Genomic DNA, 23343 nt, shown 5'->3' with positions numbered 1-23343 from the left:
TTCAAAGAGTTGAGGCCTAAAGAGAGGGGAAGGCAGGCAGGTACTTGGCGTGAACGAGATGGTAACAAAACAAACAGAGAAGGTTTAGTGTTTGTGGGGCTTTTACCTACGGACCGCATTGGGATGGGAGACGGGTTTTAATTATATTAAATATTTAATTTCATTATTATACATTTAAGTTTTAGAGATAGAGAGAGTGTGAAGGGAAAAGGGTTGTTATTTATTTATTTATTTATTTTTATGATATAGAGAGAATAAGGAAGAGAGGAAAAAATCTTTACTAGGAAAAGAGAGAGATCAAAAGATGGAGACATGAAAGCTATTCGGTAAGCGGACAGCTTTGCATAGTTATTGTTGTTTGTTTAAGCATTTGTTTTTTTTTTCTCTCTTCTTTTTCTTTTTTGTTATTCAATTCTTTCTTTGGAAACTGCTCTTATGACCATTACTCTCTTTTCTTTTTTATCTTTGTCTTTCTCTTTCTGCAGGGTTATTTGGTAAATCACAGGTAATCTATCTCTTTGTTTCTTGTATTGAGTATATTTGATTTTATCTTTCGAAGGCTCTCTCTCTTCCTCCCATTGCTCAAGTGGGTTTTTTTTTTCTTCTTTGTCTTTCCTTTCTTGAGAAGGGAGAGGAGAATAGCTTTAAGACAGCTTTTATATCCTTTTTTTTCCCCACCCCTCTCATCCTGTGTTTTCTTGTTTAGATTCTCTTAGATCGATCAAGGTCTCTGATTTTTACCCTTTAGGTGAGCTCTTTGGTTTTTTTTCATGTTTATTTCTGCTTGATCGGTTGATGTTTTGATGAGATGTGGATGATATTCTCACTGGGTTCCGCCCCCCTTTTAATTTTTTGGTTTTGGCTTAAAAAGGGTTCCTTTATTTTTTTGTTCAAAGTTTTGATTTTGATTTTATTTTTGGTTTTGTTTTCGAAATCTGCATATTCCTTTTGGAGATTTTTCCTGTCTAAGGTCTGTAGCTTTTGCTATGTTTTTACTGGATTTCTTTTGATATTGAGACCGTCTCTCGTAATAGCTGATATGTAGAGAGATGGCGCTTATGGTTACCATGTTTGACCCTTGCGGTTGTGTTTGATTTAGTTGTTTTTTCTTTCTTCTTTGCTTTATTTCTGTTGTATGGTGGCTTTGGGGTTGGGGTAATAGGGGGGTTGCTGACTGCTCAGGGAAAAATATAGGAGAGAATTAACTACAACTGGAATGCCTCTGTCTTGTTTATGTGTTCAGTTTAGGGTTCTGTTATGATTTTTTTTTTGTTTGCTTTTCTTCTCTATGGTTCTTGTTTATAGGAGAGAAATAACTGCTGTCTTATTGCTGCTGCTTTGGTTCCTCCCTAATGTTTTATGGTTCAGATTTAGTTCCTCTGTGCCCTTTTTATGGTTCTATGTTTTGTTGACCTAGTTTAGGATGGGGGTTTGAAACTTTTGTGATGTATATAAATGTCTAAATACCCTATATGCATTAAATTTGGGATGTCTTCACATTTGGTGGTCTTTGTTGATGCTATTCTGCACTGAACCAATCTATATCTCTATGTTGATTTATTTGCATTGTCTAAACCCTATACCAATGGTTGCAGGTTGAGAGGCCACTTGGCTTAATTACTTACTGCTTGTTGTTCCTCCTGATTACTGCATTTGCTTGTAATTTCTGGTTCCTGCTTCTGTAGTCTCATTGCATTCTATTATTTCTACTAAGCAACATAACTCGGACTTGACTTGCTCTCTTGCTATAGTAATCTGAGAATAGATGGAAGCATATTTATGAAATTTTGTTCTGCATTTTTCTACACAAGTACATTTTCTAAAAGCATTTTTTATATAAAGGGAAGGGGGTAGTGGTTGACCATGGATCGAATTCAGGATGGTTGTCAACTAGACTTGAACACAAGTTCTTTGCCACTTCACCTGTAGTTCATTTGACTTGTCTCTTACTTTGTTGTGATTTTATGGTGGCTTATTTTCTATTGGAATATTGTTCAGGACTGCACAATAATTTGTTTGGAAGTTCATACAAGTTGTAATGCAAGGCCAAAGGGGTACTGTTGGTTCCTTGCCTGAAACCTTATTTGATCATGGGTCTTCATCAAGTAATGCTGCTATAGACCAGCAAGTATGCTGGAATAATATCAGAAATCCCATTGAAAGCAGATTGTCGGATTGTTTGCTGTCGGCTAATGATGCGAATATTGGACATGGGAACTCTAGTGCTCGAGAGGATCACGAGCTGGGTCAGTGCAGCTTGGGAGAGCCTAGCTCTAGTGTCACACAGAGTGTCGTAAGCCATAATGAGTGGAAAATGAACAATGGGTGGTCATCTTCCATGAGTGCTTCTTCAAGTTCTGGTCCTAGGTTAGAAGAGCGGCGGTATGAACAGAGCACTCTATTTGGCCAAAGTTCCAATTCTAATACAGTTCCCCAGGATATCAACTTGAATGCAAGCTTAATGGATGATGACAATAACTGTCAAGATACAGAACAGTCTAATCTGTATAAGCCTAGTGGATCTGAAAATGAGCGGATTTCAGCTTTTACTGGTCCCGAAGCTTTTCTACTTTCATCTGGAAGTGGTGGGTATGTCATGGGTGATAATGATAGAAGACCTGTTTGCCCTTATGAGGGCCGTCGTGCATCCTGCAAAAGAAAGACTCTTGAAGGAAATGTTGGGCAGTCCTCATCAAGTGGAAATTCTAGCTACTTTCATCGAGGTGAAAATAGTGGGTGCCGTGGACTTCCTGTTAGCTATAGCGCTGGAAGCGGTGTGAATATATCTGCTCCCTCAGGACAGGTGCCCCCTAGACTTGGCTTGGATGTAAGAGGATCAGCTTCTAGCAGCATTCATGAACCAATTGTTTTACCACCTGCAGAGGGCGCTCACAGGAATTTCCGCCGTAGAATTAATCCTTCAAGTATGCAAGAGCCTATTGCTCCAATTTTTCCTACAGGTGATACAGCCAGGCAGTCTGTTGTTTTGTCCTCTCAGCAGTCATCAAGACTTATTCCAACCGATCATTCTCTTGAGTTAAGGTCAGCACCGGTGGCAGATAATGCAAGCTCACAGAACTTAAATGTTGTAAATCATGTTCCAACTTTGCCGAGAAATATGCAACCATTTAGGTGGAATGGAGGTTCTGGTTCAAGAGCCGGCAGTTCAAGTTCCAATTTATCGGTGGCTAGAGATTTTGTACCATGTGAAGGGCCTCAATCAAGAAGCATTGCTAGAAACCTATTAGATCATCCTATGTTTGTTCCTGCACCGGAATTGAGACCTATGGTGAGGAATCCAGTAAATCGAGGTTTAGGAACTGGAAATGCAAGTGTTCCTGGAAATGTTGCTTCTACATATCGAGGTGGCTCAAGTTCTGGTGCCAATGAATCATCTGCTTCCACATGGGTTCCTCATCCCAACCCTTCGCCGCAATACCCGCGGAGATTGTCAGAACTTGTTCGTCGATCATTGATGTCTTCCACTGGTGCCGAATCTGGAGGCCATGTCAATCATTCTCCACTTTCTTCAGGACTTCCTACTTCCCCAGAAGAAATGCTGCTTTCCTCCGGTGTACCTAATCAGGGCCACCATCGTCAATACCCTAGGTCAGTCTCATGGTTGGAGAGACAAGATGCTGGCTTCCAAGGAATTCCCCATTCATTGCGGACCTTGGCTGCTGCAACTGAAGGAAGAAGCAGGCTTCTTGCATCTGAGGTTTGCCCTAGAACTGCATCTTTGCTTGTTGTGATAGTTTTGTTATTTCCTTAAATTTTAAACATAAGGTAATACAGGTGATTCCCTTGGCATTATGAGTACTTGATTTGCTGCCAGTTTTAACTTCTGCATTATAATGCATGCTGATTGTGGATAAGAACATGTATATACTGTTCTTTTCCTAGTTGCTTTTGTTTGAAAGAAATGCTGTAGTGCCTTGTTATCCAAAATGCTTGCACCTATACTATGAATCACTCATTCATTTGTTGCACTTTAGTCTTTATTTTTACTGCACAAGGGCAAATGCTATTTACCTTATAAAGTATTTGTTTTACCCGTGCACAACCTACTTTGCCAATTTTAAATGTTCTACCAAAGAACTGCTTAACTGGATCTGGCATTCTGTTTATGGGGCAGATACGCAATGTCTTGGATCTCATGCGTAGGGGTGAGAACTTGCGTTTTGAGGTAATGTTTCTGATATTTATGGTGTAATTCAAAGCAGTTCTTCATCAATTGAATCATGGAAGCATGAAGATTTGCCTTCTCTTTTCTTGTTTATTTGTCAATATAGTCATAGACAAATGTTGTTTATGGACGAGAATTTACTTTTGACCTAACAAGTGACATTTTCTTTCTAATACTGTTTTTATGGCAGGATGTTATGATCCTTGATCAATCAGTATTTCTTGGGGTAGCTGATATTCATGACCGGCATAGGGATATGCGGCTCGATGTTGATAACATGTCGTATGAGGTATAATCTTTATATTCTTGGCATCTATGACATCTAGTCTCCTTTCTGAGTGAACATTCTCATAGTAGAACTTTTGTGTGGGTAATAGGAGTTATTGGCTCTGGAAGAGCGAATTGGTAATGTAAGCACAGGGTTGAGTGAGGAAGCCATATTAAACCGTCTGAAACGACAAAAGTACTCTAGTACACCAGGAGCTCAGTCAGAGGCAGAACCGTGTTGTATTTGTCAGGTAATTAATTTTTCTCTTTTGCGGTTTCCTTACTGATTCTATGAACCCCCATAAGCATTCGTTTACAAACTTGCAGGAAGAATATAATGATGGAGAAAATCTTGGGACACTGGAATGTGGCCACAACTTCCATGCCGATTGCATTAAACAATGGTTGTTGTGCAAAAACTTGTGCCCCATTTGTAAAACAACTGGTCTGACTAAATGAGAAGACGAAGAAAAAGCGGCATCCAAGCTTGCACTCATTAAAACTTGATGCCTTCAAATGTTTGCCATAAGCAGCCTTTTAAGAGTGTTCACACCGAGGTAATCCATGGCAATTCTAATTCAATTGCCTGAGCCATTTTTACTTCCAATTATGTCAAAACAAAGCAAATCTTCTGGGTGGAGTGGATAACACAAATGCTTGAAGCACTGGGAACAGAAAAGCTAATTTCTATGTTTTTTTCATTCTATCATTGCACTTGCACTATTAGTTTTTATGTATGGAATCTTCAGCCCATTGGCGACATAGATTATTGATTATCTTTATATTTTATGCTCTCTTTTTTGGTTCCGTTCAATTTTTGGGTGGGGGAAAGGTGGTGGTGATGTCGGGAACCATATTTCTGTCAATTTCTCTTTTGTGGTTGAATGGAATATATATATTATGTCAAAAGTTCTAAATTATTTAAAGAGCCCTCAATTATGGAGCTTTGAAATGTCTAAAATCATTAGCCTCATTATATTGAAGTTTTTGTTGTGTCTGCTTCAATAATTCCTTGAAATTGAGATAGGGGGAATGCTTGGTCACTTGTCAGAGATGATTTTGACACCAACCGTCATCAGCTTAAAAAGAGTAATGCTTTGACAATAAAGAAGGCTTGAAAGCAACCTCCATAATTAACATAAGCTCGCAAACAAGCAAAACCCATACCCCCTTGTTTGAGTTGTTAGTTTACCATCATTTCAGTGCCGACCTTAACAAATCGTTTAAAACTCAACCTGCTAGATAATTGGCAAAATGTGTCCCAATCCCCCATTATCATTATTATTAACTCACAAAGATTATGTTAAACTTTGAAAGGCATAGGCATGGTAGAGTGAAAGAATCTTTTGCCAGAGCAACCACCAAACTCTGCAATTTGTAGCTTTTAGGTGATGGTAATGAAAGAAAAAGGGACAGTAATCTATCTGTAATCCCATGGTTTGATTTGTGACAGATCATCTTGTTTCTAACACGCAACCCAAAATAATGAGCCTCGGGAATTGCAGGATTGGGTAAGTCCTTTTTTAATTAATGCTGTTTTCAGGCCAAGCTGACGTTTAGGTTGGATAAGACAGTGAAGGCTGAAACTGTCCCTTTGACTTCCTTTTTTTTTCCTTTTCTTTCTTTCTTCCTTCCTCTTCTTCTTCCTACCTTGTTTTTAAAGTATCAACGCGGATTACATTAATTACACCGACGCCCCTTGAATGTTCCTTAATATCATTTCCAACCCTCGAGCCTTAATATATTAAATTTTTATTATTTATAAAGGAATAAAACTCAAAACTGTATATGAAATTTGATTAAATATATAGTATTATACATGAATTATGATTTTGTCTAATTCTATATATGAAATTTGATTTGATTGATTCAATTTTCACAAATTACTAAAGCAATTATATATGGTATACACAAATAATTATATTTACCTAATATAAAAAAATTATGTATTTATTTCTTTAATTGTGTATAATTAAATCAAACTCAAATTTTCATATATTCATTTGAATCACAACACAAAATGTATGTATATAGTTGCACCAAATCAAAGTTCATGTATTACATTGCACATTGAATCAAGTTTATATGTAGTTTTGCGATTTATCTTATTTATAAATAATATATTTTTAAACTCCACGAGTGGGTTGAAAGTTTGACAAATGTGTCATAGGGTATAGTAAAAAATTTATATAAATATAAATAAATGTGACTAGGGGCGAAGTCAAGAAAAAGTTTTAGGAGGCCGAAATTAAATGTCCATATCTTTGTAATTTTTAAAAGATTAAATCAAAATTTTTTTATTTTTAAGGGGACCAAAGTATAATTTTCTATTTTAAGCGGCCGGGGCACCTGTCAACCCCCTAAATCCGCTTCCAAATTTGACACTTATCATACTCTCAACATACTTGTGGAATTTAAAAAATTCAAAAACGATGAATTAAATAACTACTTTTATTTTAATTTGTGTTTATTTTTTAATAATCTAAGGCTTGATAAGGATAATTATTTTATTCACTTGAAGGTAAAATTAAAAACTCATAATAATTTTACCTTGTAATTTTTTTTTATATTTTTAATTTTTTAAAATATTAAAAGATACATGTCAACACCAATAAGTATTGTATGAAGTGGTAAGATGGAGAATGCATATTTAAACTTCAAAAATAATTATAAACTCGAACAATAATTATAAAAGAGACATGAAAATAAATAAATAAAAAAAAGTAAAAAGAACATATTAACATCATAACCGTAATTGTAGAGATTTTTTTAATTACAATATCAATACATAGAATAATAATCCAAAGATTAACTTTCATATACTTGCTCTGTGTTTTGTTCTTCATTGAACATTAAAAAAGCATTTATTGTATTAAGAAACTTGTTAGATGATTGTCTCAACGCGCATTTTTTTATGGATTTCGAGAGTGGAAATGATTAGCTCTCGCAAAGTACTAAAAATAATCAACTTATGTCACGTGATTCTTTTTCCTGTAAATAGAATGTCACAATTTAAATATGAAAACAATTGCTCTTGTTGTCTTAAGATTCGTGGAATTTAGGAATCTAAATGATCAAATCTTGACAAACACAGAGAATCAACTTAGATTATTTGCTGTAGATAGAAACCCATGAACTTGGATTAAAAAATGGGATAAAAACAACTAAAAGTTCCAATATGAGCAGTTGCAAAGGGGGGACAAAATTGACAATTGTGAAATGTTTGTGTTGAATTCGAAATAAATATAAAAAGGAGGACCCTAAAAGAAAATAATAAAAATATTGACGGTCCGTTTTAATTAGGGCGGGAGATTAATCCGAATTTTGATTATGCAACTTTGGGAATAAAAGCTAAAGCTCCAGACTCTGTTATTTCAGTAATCATCATCTTCAGAATTTTCATATATTATTTTCCTTTTTCTTTTTGGGAAAAAAGAAAAAAACAATAACGAAAAGATCCAAACAAAATCAGCACAGAAAAAGATAAAACAAACAGAAAAAAAAAAAAGAAGAAGAGAAAGGGAAAGGAAGAGCAAGTGGATCACAAAACGTTTCCTCTTTCTTATTCTTGCGTTTAGATTCTATTTAATTTCTTCTCTGACTCGTTTTCATGGCGGATCTGTACGGTGGTGCTCCTTATTCGAATCCGGAAACTGAAGAAATCTCCACTATCCTTAACCAGCTCCTTCACAATTCCTCTTCTTCGTCATCTTCATCATCTTCCTGCATGCAATTCAAGGGCAAGAACATTCACTCTTTTCCTTCTCAAGTGCCGGGAATTTCAACGCCGGCTGCTAACTCCGGCTCGGGGATGGGAATTCCGGTTATGGATCGGTACCGGCTCGGCGGATTGGCTGTTCGAATCGAATCAGAGCCTGGAGTCAATATCTCTGATCCTGAAACGTATTTTGGAGCTAACGTTAAAGATAGCGCTGACAATGCGTTATCTTCTGCCTGCGATTTCAGTTATGACAGCGAGGTAAAACAATTTGAAATAATATTCTTAAAGTTTCAAAAATCTTCTCCTGTGAAAGATTTAGATTTTTTTCTCCAATTGAGAAGTTTTAGATTAAGATTAATATTTTAATCTAGAAGGTTCCGGACGCATCGGAGGTGCCATCAAATCAAGAACGGCCACGGAGTTCATCGAAGCGCAGCAGAGCAGCCGAAGTCCATAATTTATCGGAAAAGGTTTGACTTTCTTAACCATTTTACATTTGAAAAGAAATTGAAAATCTATAACATATTTGATTGTTTTTGTTTGGCAGAGGAGGAGGAGTCGGATTAATGAGAAAATGAAAGCTTTACAGAATCTAATCCCGAACTCTAACAAGGTACTTGTAAACTTCGACAACCAAAGAAAAAAAAATCTTTTTTTTTTTTCAAATTGATGATTTGGATCGTTTTTGGAGTGATAGACGGATAAAGCTTCTATGCTTGACGAGGCGATCGAGTATTTGAAACAACTTCAGCTTCAAGTACAGGTGAGTGCCATCTTCTGTTTCTGCCATTTCTGTTCTCCAATTTTGGTGTGTTACAATTTACAATGTCGTTTTCAATTATTAGTATTAATTATCACGTGTTAGAGCTTCTATGCCTTTCTAGATTTTAGAACTGGTAGGAGTTGATATCTATCTATATATTAGTATTACTACTACATTGTTTATTTTTAACGTCTACTATTATCTATTTATGTCCTGAACTTTGTAATGTTCTTAGCCTTAGATCCTTAAATCATCACCCTATAAAATGAAGATTGTAATTCAATATTTGATGGTTAAGTAACAAGATCTACCACTCTCAAGAAGAGAGAACTCCGGAATACTAAAGAAAGAAAGGAAAAAAAGCCAAAAGAAGATGGTTCGAGAACAAGCAAATCTATGTACGTCTTAAAATTTAAATTAAAGTAAAAAGCACATTCTATTATTTCAAGCAGAAAGAACCTTACCTTTTGCTTTATTTTATTAGATACGCATAATCCTGGCTTCTCTTCCATAGTAAAGTTCCATTTTCCTCCTGAGCAGGAAGCAGGAGAGTTCTGTTTTTCTCCTCTCCCCATGGCGATGGCTTCCATCTTTCCTTTTCTCCTTGACTCCTCTCTGAGTTTACTTTCCATTAATAGAAGTCAAGCTCTCTCCAAACTAAGCAATCGTGCATTGACTTTGAAAAGATCATCCAAGATACCCTAACTACAGAGCAGATCTGCTATTCCACCTGTTCAGCTGCCAACCTCTGCCTCTTCCCCATGACTAAATGGTGGATGATTGTGATAGCCTTTGCCTTAATCTCCTCAACAAAGCTGAGTTTTAACAACAGCATCGATATTTTTTCTCTAGGAGTTGCTTTTGATTCATTGTGTATGCTAAGACTGCTCTTGGGTTCTCTGGCTGCCCTGACATGGTCTACTTTGCTTAGCCTTGCTGTCCATAACCTCATCGTGCGGGTTGGTGGGCCTTCCTGCACAGTTCTCCATAGAGCAAAGAGCTTCTCTAACTAGTCTCCAGGGTTGAAGGAAACGTCCTTGGAGCTAACATGACATGCTTGATTTATTGTAACCGCCTATTAGATTTTTACATTAGAAAAACTTTGCTAATTGGCTTTACAGTTATGGCAAGACTAAACCAATTGGTCCACATATAATCTTAAGCTTCCTGGAACACTGAAGAAAATCTATGTGGATCTTATTAAAGATCCTGCAATATTGGCATTTAACAGTGTCATGTCACTGTCTGAATTTGAAAATGTGTATTACCCAGAATTTACGTAGAGGAAGCAGGCACTGTGCTCTATACAATTACTCTAGGTTTCTATGACTTTGCTCATGCAGTGGAGAAACCTGGTGTTTATGTTACCAAGCCTGGGAATGGGAGGAAAGGAGATGTTAGGCACCAATGCTTTTAATTTCATGCCTACATTTTTTTTTTTTTTTTGTGATGGCCATGGCCATGATCCGTAGAGAAATTGATTTGCTTTATTTATATACATTTTTACTTTTTGATGTTCATAAGATTTGTAATTTGTTTCACATGATGGCGTGGAAGTCCCTTAAACATGAGTGTAGAATAAATGATAAATATTGGATTTACTTTTAAATCTTTAGTTTGGTTTGTGAGATGTTCTGGTGTAATTTCAAACTGAGCTAGAATCATGAATAGCCAACTTGATTTGTTTTCATGGCTGTTTACAGATGTTATCGATGAGAAATGGATTGAGTTTGTACCCAATGTGCTTACCAGGAGTACCACAGCCAATGCAAATGCCTCCCACAGGCTTGGGCTATGATGAGGGACATGGATTCTTCAGTCCCAACATCGGAGCAGGCACATTTTCTTCAAACGAAGAAAGATCGATGAATACACCTTTTAATCCTTCGAATCCATGCACCATCTCAAATCTGCCAGTCGCTGCACCTTCTGTAGCTAACGTGTCTAATTTGGAAGCTTCAATCGGTTTTGAATCACCTGCTGGGGCACACTATGGATCCTTCACCCACTCAACCTCTTCCAAGGTAATTTTAGCATTAACATGTAGATGTGATGAATCTATCAGAACTCGGTAAACTTGAGGGATTAATGCGAACCTTTGTTTTTTGTGCGTGTAAAGGAAATTTGTAAGGAAGGCAGATCACAGATTGAATTAGAGATGAATCATGGTGGGAATAGCTCTTCATCAGGTGTGTCTTAGCCAAAGCAGAATTCCCCCAAGAAACAGCATGTACAATAATAAAACCGAGACCGAACTCTTCCTCTGCTTCAAGCGCCATAGAATCTACAGATTATATTCAAACTGATAACATTTTATACTTGTTCAGGTTATTTTATGTTACAAGTTGTAACAGGTTGACACTAAGGAATTGATTTGATGCCTCATTCCCCCCCCCCTCCTTTTACCCCTGCATAAAGTGATAATTATAATTACTATCTCTATGGTGTTAAAGTGGGAATCTTTCTTCCCGGTACTGAAATGAAGGCACATTTAGTTGGAATGACGACCTTAAATGGCTAACAGTTTCTTCAACCACATATTAATTGTTTTAGTAATGAAAAACAGGGCATTTCCTTGAAACCCAGATTGAAGTAGAAGTGGTCCCTGAAGGACAGTATGGGGGTGTCTCGTAAAGTTAATATTATATGATATATTCTTTGCAGCGAAGGAGTGTTAGTTTTGCCCAGCACTGATGATTGGCATTTATATATTAAAGAACAAAGTTCTATTTGCTTCTTTGTCGGCCTTTTTGCATTTTACAGAATCTTCAAAAAGCTTTGGTAAGTTGCACTTAACTAGCAAATAGCACCGTCCCCTCTCCTCCTCTATCTTGGTTGATACTTGATAACATGTATCAACAAAATAATAATAATAATGCGTTTTTAAACACCACACGTTTCCATTTTATAAATGATTGAGAGAAGGATACAATTCAAAACCTAAGCTAAACTTGAGTCATGGCTTGTTTAGTGCTTTGTTGTTTGACAGGTCTCGGTATCTAATATCGTTCTGCGAAAAGCTTCCCCGGTGGCCCCAAATTTCTATTTAATAAAATCTCTATTCAACTCTAAATGATCACTTTTTCTATTACTCTTCTTTTAATATTTTGAGCAACGGAGAAGAATAATAAATATTAGATTATTTCGATATAAGTTATATTTAATAAATTAAAATATTAAATATTAAAAAAAGTATTGAAAAGTTTAGTGTTGAATTTAATTAATAAAATTTGTTTGGCATATTACTTAAAATAAAATACCGAGTATGAATTAAAGTTGTGGCATATTGATTGAGTGTTTATTTTTTTCAAGATCAGCTTGAGTTTTAATTTTCATTGTTCTAAAAAGAAAGAAAAAACAATGAATGCAATTAAAAATGTTTGATAAATGATAATATAATCATAAAAGAAATGAAATAATAAGTAGGACTTATTAATTTTTAGTTGATTGAAAATTTTTTTGAACACTTTATCAAATAGGGTCATATGTAAGAAAATTGTTATGATAAAATAATATTTATAAAAAATTAATGTGAAAAAAGAGTGAGGAAAATTGTTATGATAAAATAATATTTATAAAAAATTAATGTGAAAAAAGAGTGAGGTTTTGATTAAAATGATAAAGTTGATATTTTTAGAATTATGGTGTCTTCGATTCAAGTCTCTAGTAATTATTTAGGGCTTAAATTAATTTTATTTATTTTATGTAAAAATATTAAAAAGACAAAAACACCCTCAAGTAATAATTGTCATTTTAGAAAACATAATTTATTATTCTTTTGTTCCAAAAAGTATGGTATAAGTTAGACATAAATATAAATTTAGCCCATAACTAGGGGCGTAGCTAGGGTGGTTGGCATGAGCCCCGTCCCCCTAAAATGTAAAATTATATTTTTGGCCCTTTAAATTTTTTAAAAATTTTAAATTAGTAAAGGTAAAATTGTACTTTGGCCCCCCTAAAATTATAAAAATTTGATTTAATCCTTTACAATTTATAAAGATATAAACTATAGAAAATTAAAATTTCATCCGCCCCCCCCAAAAAATTTTTCTGGCTTTGCCCCTGCCCATAACTTTACTTATTTTGTAATTTTGACCTTTATTCTTTTTTTTTTTGATCATTTCGATCCTCAACTTTTAAAATATAATCTAATTGCTAGCTTTTTGATGGAAAAATTAACTAAACTATTAAAATTTTAATGACATTGATGTGAAGCTCACATATTTTTCACTGTGTAACACCTTTTGCCCGACTCGATCACTAGGTCTGAGTTATAGGATGTTATATTCATTTCTGGAGCTACTACTACAAAATACATCGTAAATAAATCATTCAAACATACAATCATGTCATAAACACTTTCACGTTATGATACACAATTAAATTTGAGCCTTGATCAAGCTTACAAAAGCTCTTTTGTTGACCCGAGCATGAAATAGGACCAAACTGTAAAGTTTCAAAATTTCAAGACTGACATCGTGATGTCGTCAAACAATTTGTCATGTCGTGACCTCAAGCCACTTGATGTTACGACGTGACTCACTGTTGGTCGGTGTTGCGACAATGAAGATTATTCGTCGGGACGTGAACTCTATTTTTGGTAAAATTTGAATCATTTGGTACCTGTCTCATGACTACCATACAATCCTTTGATTTTGTGCCTACTTGATTAAACTTACCTACACCAAAACATGTACAATAATCTCAATCATTCCCACATCAAATTATACCACCTATTCAACCATTAAACATTCCATTCCAATAACATGACATTCAAACCAAACTATTTGACAAATGCCAAACATTTACCTATCTCAAACTTCTTGAAACATGCCAAATTATATCTCATTTATGCCATTTCAATTTGCCACAACATATTTCTAACATGTTACCAAAATATACATATACAGTTAGATGTATGTACAATTAAGCATTGACCTTATCAAAACATTAGTGAAGTTTGAAATTAAAACGATCATTTCAAGTTAACATAAACAAATACATGCCACAAAACATAGGTACATGCCACAATAGCTACTAAAATGGTCTAATTATTAATTTGGTTCTTCAACTATTTAAAAATCTATAGTGATAAACTTTTACAATTTAGTCCTTATACCTTAAGTAACTATCAATTCAATAAAATTACTAGACCAAACTTTAATAAATTTTTATAATAACCCCGTAAATATCAATATTTAATATTTACGGACTTGGACATCAGAAATGGGGTTTTGAAATTACTATTTCCGATACCACTGAAAATTAGGTTGTTACACGCTTCTAACATGGATAAATTTTTTAAAAGTTTTTATGAACTTTTTTGAATTTGTTAATTTTTAAATTTTTTTAATTAAACTTTTTTTGAATTTTTTTGAATTATATATGAACTGCCACATTAGTGGTAACATCAATGCCATTAAAATTTTAACAGTTCGATCAATTTTTTCCTAAAAAAGTAAGCAAATTGATTATATTTTAAAGGTTGAGGGCCAAAATGACCTAAAAAATCCAAAATGAAAAAAAGAAGAAGTAAATGTTAAGGGATAAATTTATCTTTTTACCTATAAATTATTACAATAGCGCTTTTATCTTTTAATACGGTGTTATAAAATGTTTAAATAAAACAACTACGATTCACAACTTAAAATAAATCAAAAGTTTAGATTGAACACGGAATTAGTGAATACTCACACTTTTATATCGCTCCACTTATGATTCAATTGTTAAATAAATCTTTTATAAATATATTTTTTATATAATTTTCTTCTAACATAATTTAATACATATAATATATTTACCATTGAAATAAAAAATTGAATGTATTTACAAATGTGGTGGTTTTTTTCTTTGATCAGAGTTTGAAAATTACAAAAACACTTAAGGATAAAGTTTTAAATGCATAAATTGTTATCGGTACAATTTCATCAGTCACAGCTTCACCTACGGCGACATTTCGCCAACTGCAGTCTTTATTGGTATATGCATGCTGAATACGTGGAATGCCCTGGCCATTATTTCTGATGAAATTCCTTTTCAATTTCCCAAAAAAACTTGATACTAGCACATTTGGGTGCATTTAGAATGTTTTCGTGATAATGTACGTAGCAGATGATTATAAGGAGTCATTAAGAGCAAAGGGGATTCTACCCTTGTCCTTGACCATATGCTGGCAGAATATGCATTGATGGTACTTATTCAGTAGTTGCATTAATATTTTCTTTCCTAAGTCTGTTCATAGATTTCCTCTTACTCGTATATTGATTGCTCTCCTGATTACAAATGTCTGCTATCTGGTATATATGCTTTAATACTTCTGGATTAGTGAATAGATAGAACATATTCCATTCTTAAGATTTTCTCTGATTATGTTGATTTTTAGTTGAAATTAAAGCTTTATCTGGTTCATTCACATAGTTATTAAGATGGCATTAAAAAAAAACCCCTTCTAATAGCATAAAAACCGGACTCATGGTCTTGAATGCACAATTTTCCATTTTATGATCTGCGGATTTGTTTTATTGAAAGAAAAATAAAATAAAATAAAAATGTACATGAAGCAAATAATGTAGCTAATGATACTAGTGTACACAGATGGCACCATATGGACTTGTCTAAAACAATTTCAGCCCAAATAACTCCAGCTTGCTTTCAGACACTGTCTAAAACATGCAAGGGAAACTTATAAAATATTGTGCCTATAATTTTCCACTGGTGGCTAAACGTGACAAGTTTAATTAATTGAACATCATGATGACCGGTGAAGACAATGTAATTAGAAAGAAAACCACGGTTCATGCCTCCGTGGCACAGTGAGCTTAAAAAAACTACAGAACATGTTGTTTATTCTTTTCTCTGACTTTTACAAGATAGCTTACCATCGAAAATCGAAATAAGTAGTCGGTGCAGAAATTGTGCACTTCAATAGCTAGAATCTGTAATTGATTCTATACATTTAAGGGGGATTATTATGTCTGCCGTATTAAACTACTTTGCCTGACAACGTGGGGTGCGTTTTGTTTTCTTGGATTAGGGCCAGTGGAGCGTTTTGAACAATTTCCCAAGCCACTGTCGGTGGAGGACACAATTTAAGCTTGTTGCAGGAGAGATTGAAATTCATGGTAACAATATGGACAAGAAAATCAACACAAAAGCTTGGTCAGTCAGTACTTTCCATTACAGTACAATGGGTGGTTATGTTGAATTTACTCTGGGATCCCCAGTAGCTGAAGCAAATCCATTGCTATTCGGTGACAATCGTTTTCAAGCTAACAATTCAAAGTCCAAACCTGAAATTTCTGATGATGTTGAAGACGAAAAGAGTATATATAAAATTTTACTTTACTTCCCCAATATTAATTTGGTTTGGGATGTCCTTCGCTTGGCCTCCAAGTCTAGACACATGATGAAAACTCTCTTGATCAATTCCCACTTATATTTCTCCTTTTGCCTTTTTCACCTTGGTGAAGGATAATGCAAACAAAGGATGCCAGCAAATTTGCCCACAAAGCTAAAATTATTTTCTTTGCTTACCATTGATTGCCATACCTAACTGTATATATGCCTTGGAATCATGAGATGAACGCTATCAGTGACATTTGAGGATGACCCCAAATCATTGTTTTAATCATTAGGGAGCCGACGTGAACATCGTCGGAGAATTTTCGTTGTCAAGTGGGCAACCTGACGGATCCTTGTTGCTAACCCTTAGGTTTGCACCTTTAATTAGATGGCGTTGTTAGTATTGCATATCGAAAACGCAAAGGGGTTGTATACATGTGAGGCAAAGCCAAAATTGTGACTGCTCTCCCCATGTGACGAATCGCTCCAACATTCAACGTCTTAAAAAAGGGAAACGCCAAGGGTCGCCTTGCGCCTTTTTGATTCGTATTACAAATGTAATACTGACAATTCATGCACTGATGCGACACGTAACTCTGCCGAGCAATGTTTTGCATTTGCTTCTAAAGCTTTGTTTTGTCTTATGTTCTTGTCAGATGAGATGGTGGTAATTTTAAGTTATACGTGTCATTTACAGTTTTTTTAATATATCAATTTAAACGGATACGGAGATATGAATGCAACTGTTGTTTTTGTTTTGTCTTATTAAATAAACATTTATAATTTCTTGAAATATTTCGTGAATTGAAAACTTGACAAATGGATAGATGGAGGGCAGCCACCATTCCACGTGTGATGGTGGATGGGCAACACTGGCATAAACGACCCATCTAAGGCAACAGTGGACCCAAAAGTTAGCCCAAGTGGTTGACCCTATTGCCATGCCACGTATGCCGATTGCCAAAATAAGACATAATAACAAGATGGTTAAGTTTTGCTATTACTCCCTCTAATATATGTAAGCTATAGTTTTGCTATTACTCCCTCTAATATATGTAAGTGATGTATTTAGCTTTTCTTTCTTTAGATTTTAAAATTCCATATCTGACCTAAAATTGCAGCATTTAAATTGTGTTATTTTTTAAATTTTATGTGATAAATATATTATCACGTGTATTGTCATACTCGGCTTAGTATTTCTATAATTAATGGATTTAATTAATTCCGTTTTGATTAATATTAATTTTTTAAATTTTAAAAAATACAGAGACTAAGAAAATTATTAAATTAGAGAACAATAACTAAATACACATGTAACATATCTTAGAGGGATTAATAGCAAAATTTGACTTAATGAATTTAACTACTATCATTTGGGTCATGATTGAAAATTTAAAATTTAAAAAGTACAAAAACAAAAATTTACCAGATTATAGTACAATGAATAAATTTGTAACTTATGCATAGTACAAGGACCAATAACAAAATTTGACCTAAAAGTTAGATAAATAATTAATTAATTATTCCATAGTAAAGGAAAAAAAAAACTATCTCATATAAAATTTTGGGTTGTTTTCAATTTTTACAAACTACTAGCAATATTATTGACATAGCCCCATTTTATGTTTATGTATTGCACACAAATAATTATATTAATCTAATATGAAAATAAATAGATATATTTATTTTTTTAAATATATACAAATAAATCAAAATTAAAATCTAATATGTACGTTTGAACCACAACTAAAGTTTCATGTAAATAATTATACGAAATTAAAATTCATATATTAAATTACACATTGAAACAATATTAATATTTAATTGGATTAATATGTATAATAAATTAATAAGTTATCATCTCAATAAACTTAATAATTTTTATAAAAAAAAATCAATATATAAAAGATACTATTTTTTAGAACAACTATTTACTCTCGTGAGAACAGTAGGATTAAAAAAAGTAGGAATAAAATTTGGTGTAAAATAATAAGAAAATAGTAGCAGTGAAAAACATACACTAATCCAAAAATGGGAAACCTGAGCTGAAGACAAAACAAGTACAAGCTTATTTAATTAAAGGAAAACATAATTAAAAGAGAAGAGCACACCCAGAAACCAAAGTCAAAAGAGGTTCACCTTCCTTTATACTTCCTGCCCCACAAACAATCAAATTTTTATTAATTTAAAATTTGAAGATACTTTATCACCAAATAAATAAATTGAAGATACTATTATATTAATTAGACTAAATAGTTCCTATTCTCAACCAGTTTGATGTGAATCCAATCGTTTTCTAAATCTGTTAATTAAAATATAATATATAATAAATGAACATATGATAAAATTTTAATTTTATTTAATTTTTCTCATCTATATTATATATAGATAAAATCATTTTCAGATAAAAAATCTAAATATATAAGTTAATGAATTAAAAATAAAGAAATATAGTTTTTTACAAAATATTTGAAAAGTTGAATTTTAAAAAATTGAAAAGGTATCCTAAAGATTTTTCTAGTAATTTTCAAATTAAAATATCAGAATGATGATCCAGTAGAGTATAATAACATGGCATGAATATATGCTTGACTATAATTGATTTTCCACTATACTAAGATTAAGTTTAGAGAGCATTAAATTGAGTGGAGGGGTTTTGCCAAAATTTCCCATATTAAAATTCTAGAAGTCGCATCATGCCAGCTGCTGCTCTCGTTTTTCTCTTAGTAACTCTCTTCTAAAATGTCTCTCTTTCTTTGACTCTCTCACTGTTAGTTTACAATTATTTAGCCTCATTCCCTTCAGCAGTTGTTCCACTCCACCTCACAAAAAGGGAGGAACGGAGAAATTACTTTGCAATTTTGACCGTGTTTTAGTTTAGATGCTAAAGAAACGAAACCCGAGTAACTAGTGAGGAGGAGGAGGAGCAATCATGTCTGATTATTCCTTCTTAAACGATCAGCTCTCGAAGCGCACCTCAATTTTCGGTTTGCGTTTGTGGGTTGTTCTTGGAATCTGCGTTGGAGCTGCTATCGTCATTGTTCTCTTCCTTATCTCCCTTTGGTTTACTTCTAAACGCCAGAACAAAGCCACCGGTAGCAGCCACAACGGCAGCTTTAAGCCTATTCATAACTCTACTATCCCCACTGTTTCCAAAGAGATTCAGGAAATCCGGGTCGACCCATCTCGTCATTCTAATCCTGACGCCAAGCTTCACCAAGCTTCAAACCCTGACCCACTTCCAGAATCCGACCATGTATTGGTGCTTCATTCAGAAGAAGACAGCAGCGCTATCTCTGGCCGCAACAGAATCCACATTGAGATAGGAAAGGATCATCGGATTGCATATCCGGAACGTGGAGCCGGGTCGGGTCATGGATCGGGTGAGTCCCGTTCTGGTGATCAGGGGACGGCGATTATGGCGGTTCCGGAAGTTTCCCACTTGGGGTGGGGACATTGGTATACTTTGAGAGAGCTTGAGGAGGCTACTGATGAATTTGCTGCTGAGAATGTGATTGGTGAAGGCGGCTATGGAATTGTTTACCGTGGCGTCTTGGAAGATAATACAAAAGTTGCTGTGAAAAATCTACTAAATAATAGGTAAAAAAAAAAGCTATCTTTTTCTTTGACAAATTGCAGGCTATTTGGGAGTTTTTCTCTTTTTTTCCTCTTATGCATTTCTTGGATTAGTGTACCTTTCTCAGAATTGATAGGAAGGTTCACTGCATGGAGTGTTTTGTTGGGGAAATTGAGTTTCTGTTGTGTTCTTTGTTGTACTTCTCTTTAGGGGCCAAGCTGAAAAGGAGTTTAAGGTTGAAGTGGAAGCAATTGGACGCGTACGACATAAGAATTTGGTGAGGTTACTTGGTTATTGTGCGGAAGGAGCTCATAGGTACTCTTTGTGTTAATTTGCTGCGTTTAAAGTTTGGATTTTATGTTAGTGCTTTCAACTTTTTTTGAATTGCAAAATCTCAGTATCATGCAAGGATAGCTAACGTACTGAATTGGTGGCTATAGGATGCTTGTTTATGAGTACGTTGACAATGGGAATTTAGAACAATGGCTTCATGGAGATGTTGGCCCTTGCAGTCCTCTTACATGGGAGATCCGTATGAATATAGTGCTTGGAACTGCAAAAGGGTAAACTTTGGGTTAACTGATAATGTTAACACAGCTTGAATTGTCCTTGGTTTTTTCCTCCATGTTTGCTGACAATGTTGTTGTCTGCCAAATTTGAAACTTGATTTAGGTTGACATATCTGCACGAGGGACTTGAGCCTAAAGTTGTGCATCGCGATATCAAGTCGAGCAATATTTTGCTTGACAAGCAGTGGAATCCAAAAGTATCTGACTTTGGCCTAGCGAAGCTTTTGGGTTCGGAAAGGAGCTATGTGACAACTCGCGTGATGGGAACATTTGGGCAAGTCAAACTTTTTCTTTTGTGAAAATTGTTCATCTAATGTTGTGATTTGGTCATGGCTGATCCATTTGTACTGGCTCTGTTTTGTAGATATGTGGCTCCTGAATATGCTAGCACTGGCATGTTAAATGAGAGAAGTGATGTGTACAGCTTTGGGATTCTTCTCATGGAATTAATTTCTGGAAGAAATCCAGTAGATTATAGCCGGCCTAAAGGAGAGGTTCGTAAGATATTGATTTAGTCAGTTGATAATGTGTTCCTATGATAACTTTTAGATGGCTTTTCTTCGTCTTTTCTGTTTTCAATGTATGTAAGTGGTTTTATCGTATTAGGTAAATCTGGTCGAGTGGCTTAAAGCAATGGTTACCAATCGGAATGCAGAGGGTGTTTTGGATCCAAGGTTACCCGAAAAACCTTCTTCTAGAGCACTGAAGCGAGCTCTTTTAGTCGCTTTACGCTGTGTGGACCCAAATGCTCAGAAAAGGCCTAAGATGGGGCATGTGATTCATATGCTCGAGGCCGATGACTTCCCATTTAGAGATGTAAGTCGACATCTATCATTGATGCTTGTACTAATGATAGTAACATCATGATTTGCATTCGCATTTTTATTTTACACTTACCATTGTTGAGTTTTAACCATGTATATCTCTGTGCTTGTGATTGTTAAAAATCTGGTGAAGGAGCACATGCATTTCCTAGACAAACTAGATTATCATAGATTTGTCGTATGATTTTTGCTTACTTGCATTTTTCCTAGACGTTTCATTTTTAAGGCAATATATTTTTGTCAATTTAATAGAACAAATCATATTTTAAAATCGCTTAGGTGAGCAAAATGTAACCATTTCATGCATACTCTGTTATTCATTAGTTTCCTTATTGATGAGAAAACCAAGACGAGCTTTGCCACTTCTAGTGATGCTCGAGTTCAACTGGGAAATGGAAGAATAAAGTCCCCATGAACCTCTAGAATCTATTGGATGATATTCTGGTCCAACCTTTTCTAGATAATGCTTTTGCAAAATCACATTTCTTGAACATATACATCTTTCCAAAACGTGTCGGTGTTATTCGGCTACATGGTATATTGATTAGCAGATTATTCTGTTTCATCTTTTTTTTCTTTCTGCTTTTAAATTTCAGGACGGCAGAGCTGGAAGGGAAAACATGCGGTCACTACGAGATGGCGTGAAGGATAGAGTGACAGATAAACCTGTAAATGAATCAGGTGACAGTAGTGGATATGAAAGTGGCGCCCATACTAATAGATCAATATGGAGAAAACAAGAATCTGAAGAGCCATAGCTTTGCAAACTCAAGTTAAGGTGAATTGGCACATTTTCTTCAGCTAATTCCTTACATCCAAAGTTAGCTCAGGCAATCACACTACTTTTCCTTCCCTGTACATGTATAAAAATGATTCATGTTGTCTTTAAATGCAATTTGTTTTTTCTTTTTGTAGATTATGTAGGTATTTTATGCCAATCTCAGTATGTCATTTGCTATTTAGTGCATGTAATACTGCTTCTTCGCATATATAGTTTCATCTGGTGCTGTAACTTTACCAAGTGATTTGGCTTTTGATGTCATTAACATTAGTAGTAATATTTTTCCGTAGGCAGGCCATGAATACCATTTTACCACCTTTAATGCTAAATACCAACTATTGTTTTGTTTTAGTTGATTATGTGATGGTTCTTTTTTAATGCCAAGCCGGAATCAGTTAATTTCTTTGTAACTCAATTGCCGACAAACGACAAGATTGTTACAAAAGATATTGGTTTTAAGTGTTGAAACAAATACTTGAACTTTGATTGATTCCCTTTGTTTAAATGACAAAATACCTTTTGTACTAAGTTAGGTGGGGATATGCTATTTTCATTATTTTCAAAGTCCAAAACTCTTGAGATAAAGATAAAGATAAGCTCACAAGGCTCATGACTAAAGCGTTGTTCATTGGTTACATGACACAAAAGCCTCTCTTGTTCAGGCACAGCTTGACTCACTGATTAGAAAAGGACATACTAATACCATAGTTGGCAGGGAGATGATAAGAGTTAAAAACATTAGGTAATTGTTTTCGTTTTATGTTATTCTCTCTCTCTCTCTAATCTTGACACAATCTCCTTGGATACTTCAGTAACTCGAGTATCCAAGCATATTCCAGATATCTTAACCATGTGAGTTATTTGGTAGATTCAGCTTTATTACATCTTCAAATGAGCTCTTTTCCATAAATCTGATCATAAAAGAGAACTCATTCAACAAGATGAAAGATTTGGGTCCTACAATTCACATGCATCTCTATCCGAGCTTTTAATGGGAGTGGGGGCTTTTATTTACGGCATGAGAAAAACCTTGACAGCTAAAGGTCTAGGAATGGGCTCGGAATCAATTCTTATTTTGTATGATTTGTTTTCTTTTCCGAATAACCCTTAAAATTTCTGATAATGCTTTTCCTTTTTTGACTTGCTTTCCTTGGTTAGAAACTTTATATGAGATTTGCCTGGTCATCTGCTGATTAAGAATCCATTTCACAACATAAAAGCTCGATTGCGGATCAAACTTTACCTGGATTCCAGATTTGGCAAAAAATGAATGATAAGCCTGGATTTTGGACCCCTTAATTGAAGAAAGTTTAC

At 34.6% G+C, this 23343-nt stretch overlaps 3 protein-coding genes across 8 annotated transcripts; all 3 read left to right on the top strand.

Moving 5' to 3' along the window:
* On the top strand, positions 1–5240 carry LOC107958138 (probable E3 ubiquitin-protein ligase RHG1A). Of its 5 annotated transcripts, XM_041113886.1 has the most exons (9): positions 1–326; positions 486–505; positions 707–748; positions 1596–1659; positions 1999–3718; positions 4136–4186; positions 4377–4475; positions 4564–4704; positions 4781–5240. In XM_041113886.1, the coding sequence occupies exons 5-9, from the start codon at positions 2039–2041 to the stop codon at positions 4910–4912; spliced, it is 2103 nt and encodes a 700-aa protein (XP_040969820.1). In that variant the 5' UTR covers positions 1–326; positions 486–505; positions 707–748; positions 1596–1659; positions 1999–2038; the 3' UTR covers positions 4913–5240. The 5 variants fall into 5 exon arrangements, with proteins under 5 accessions (XP_040969820.1, XP_016749306.1, XP_016749307.1 ...); XM_016893817.2 differs by lacking the exon at positions 1596–1659; XM_016893818.2 differs by lacking the exons at positions 707–748; positions 1596–1659.
* Positions 5241–7777: 2537 nt separating this feature from the next.
* On the top strand, positions 7778–11438 carry LOC107958137 (transcription factor SPATULA). Of its 2 annotated transcripts, none has more exons than XM_016893815.2 (6): positions 7778–8432; positions 8549–8644; positions 8722–8787; positions 8872–8937; positions 10641–10961; positions 11057–11438. In XM_016893815.2, exons 1-6 carry the CDS (start codon positions 8064–8066, stop codon positions 11135–11137), a joined length of 999 nt encoding a protein of 332 aa, XP_016749304.1. In that variant the 5' UTR covers positions 7778–8063; the 3' UTR covers positions 11138–11438. The 2 variants fall into 2 exon arrangements, with proteins under 2 accessions (XP_016749304.1, XP_016749303.1); XM_016893814.2 differs by having other exon boundaries at positions 7779–8432; positions 8546–8644.
* A 7439-nt stretch (positions 11439–18877) lies between these two features.
* Positions 18878–22269, top strand: LOC107958136 (probable serine/threonine-protein kinase At1g01540). The gene is made up of 7 exons (XM_016893813.2): positions 18878–19878; positions 20066–20170; positions 20296–20418; positions 20528–20698; positions 20789–20918; positions 21031–21240; positions 21845–22269. The coding sequence occupies exons 1-7, from the start codon at positions 19211–19213 to the stop codon at positions 22004–22006; spliced, it is 1569 nt and encodes a 522-aa protein (XP_016749302.2). The 5' UTR covers positions 18878–19210; the 3' UTR covers positions 22007–22269.
* The last annotated feature ends 1074 nt before the right edge of the window (positions 22270–23343 follow it).

Source organism: Gossypium hirsutum, chromosome A05 (assembly GCF_007990345.1).
Source record: "Gossypium hirsutum isolate 1008001.06 chromosome A05, Gossypium_hirsutum_v2.1, whole genome shotgun sequence".
Taxonomy (NCBI): domain Eukaryota; kingdom Viridiplantae; phylum Streptophyta; class Magnoliopsida; order Malvales; family Malvaceae; genus Gossypium; species Gossypium hirsutum.
Note: the sequence above shows the minus strand (reverse complement) of the source record. Positions and strands in the feature narration are given on the sequence as shown.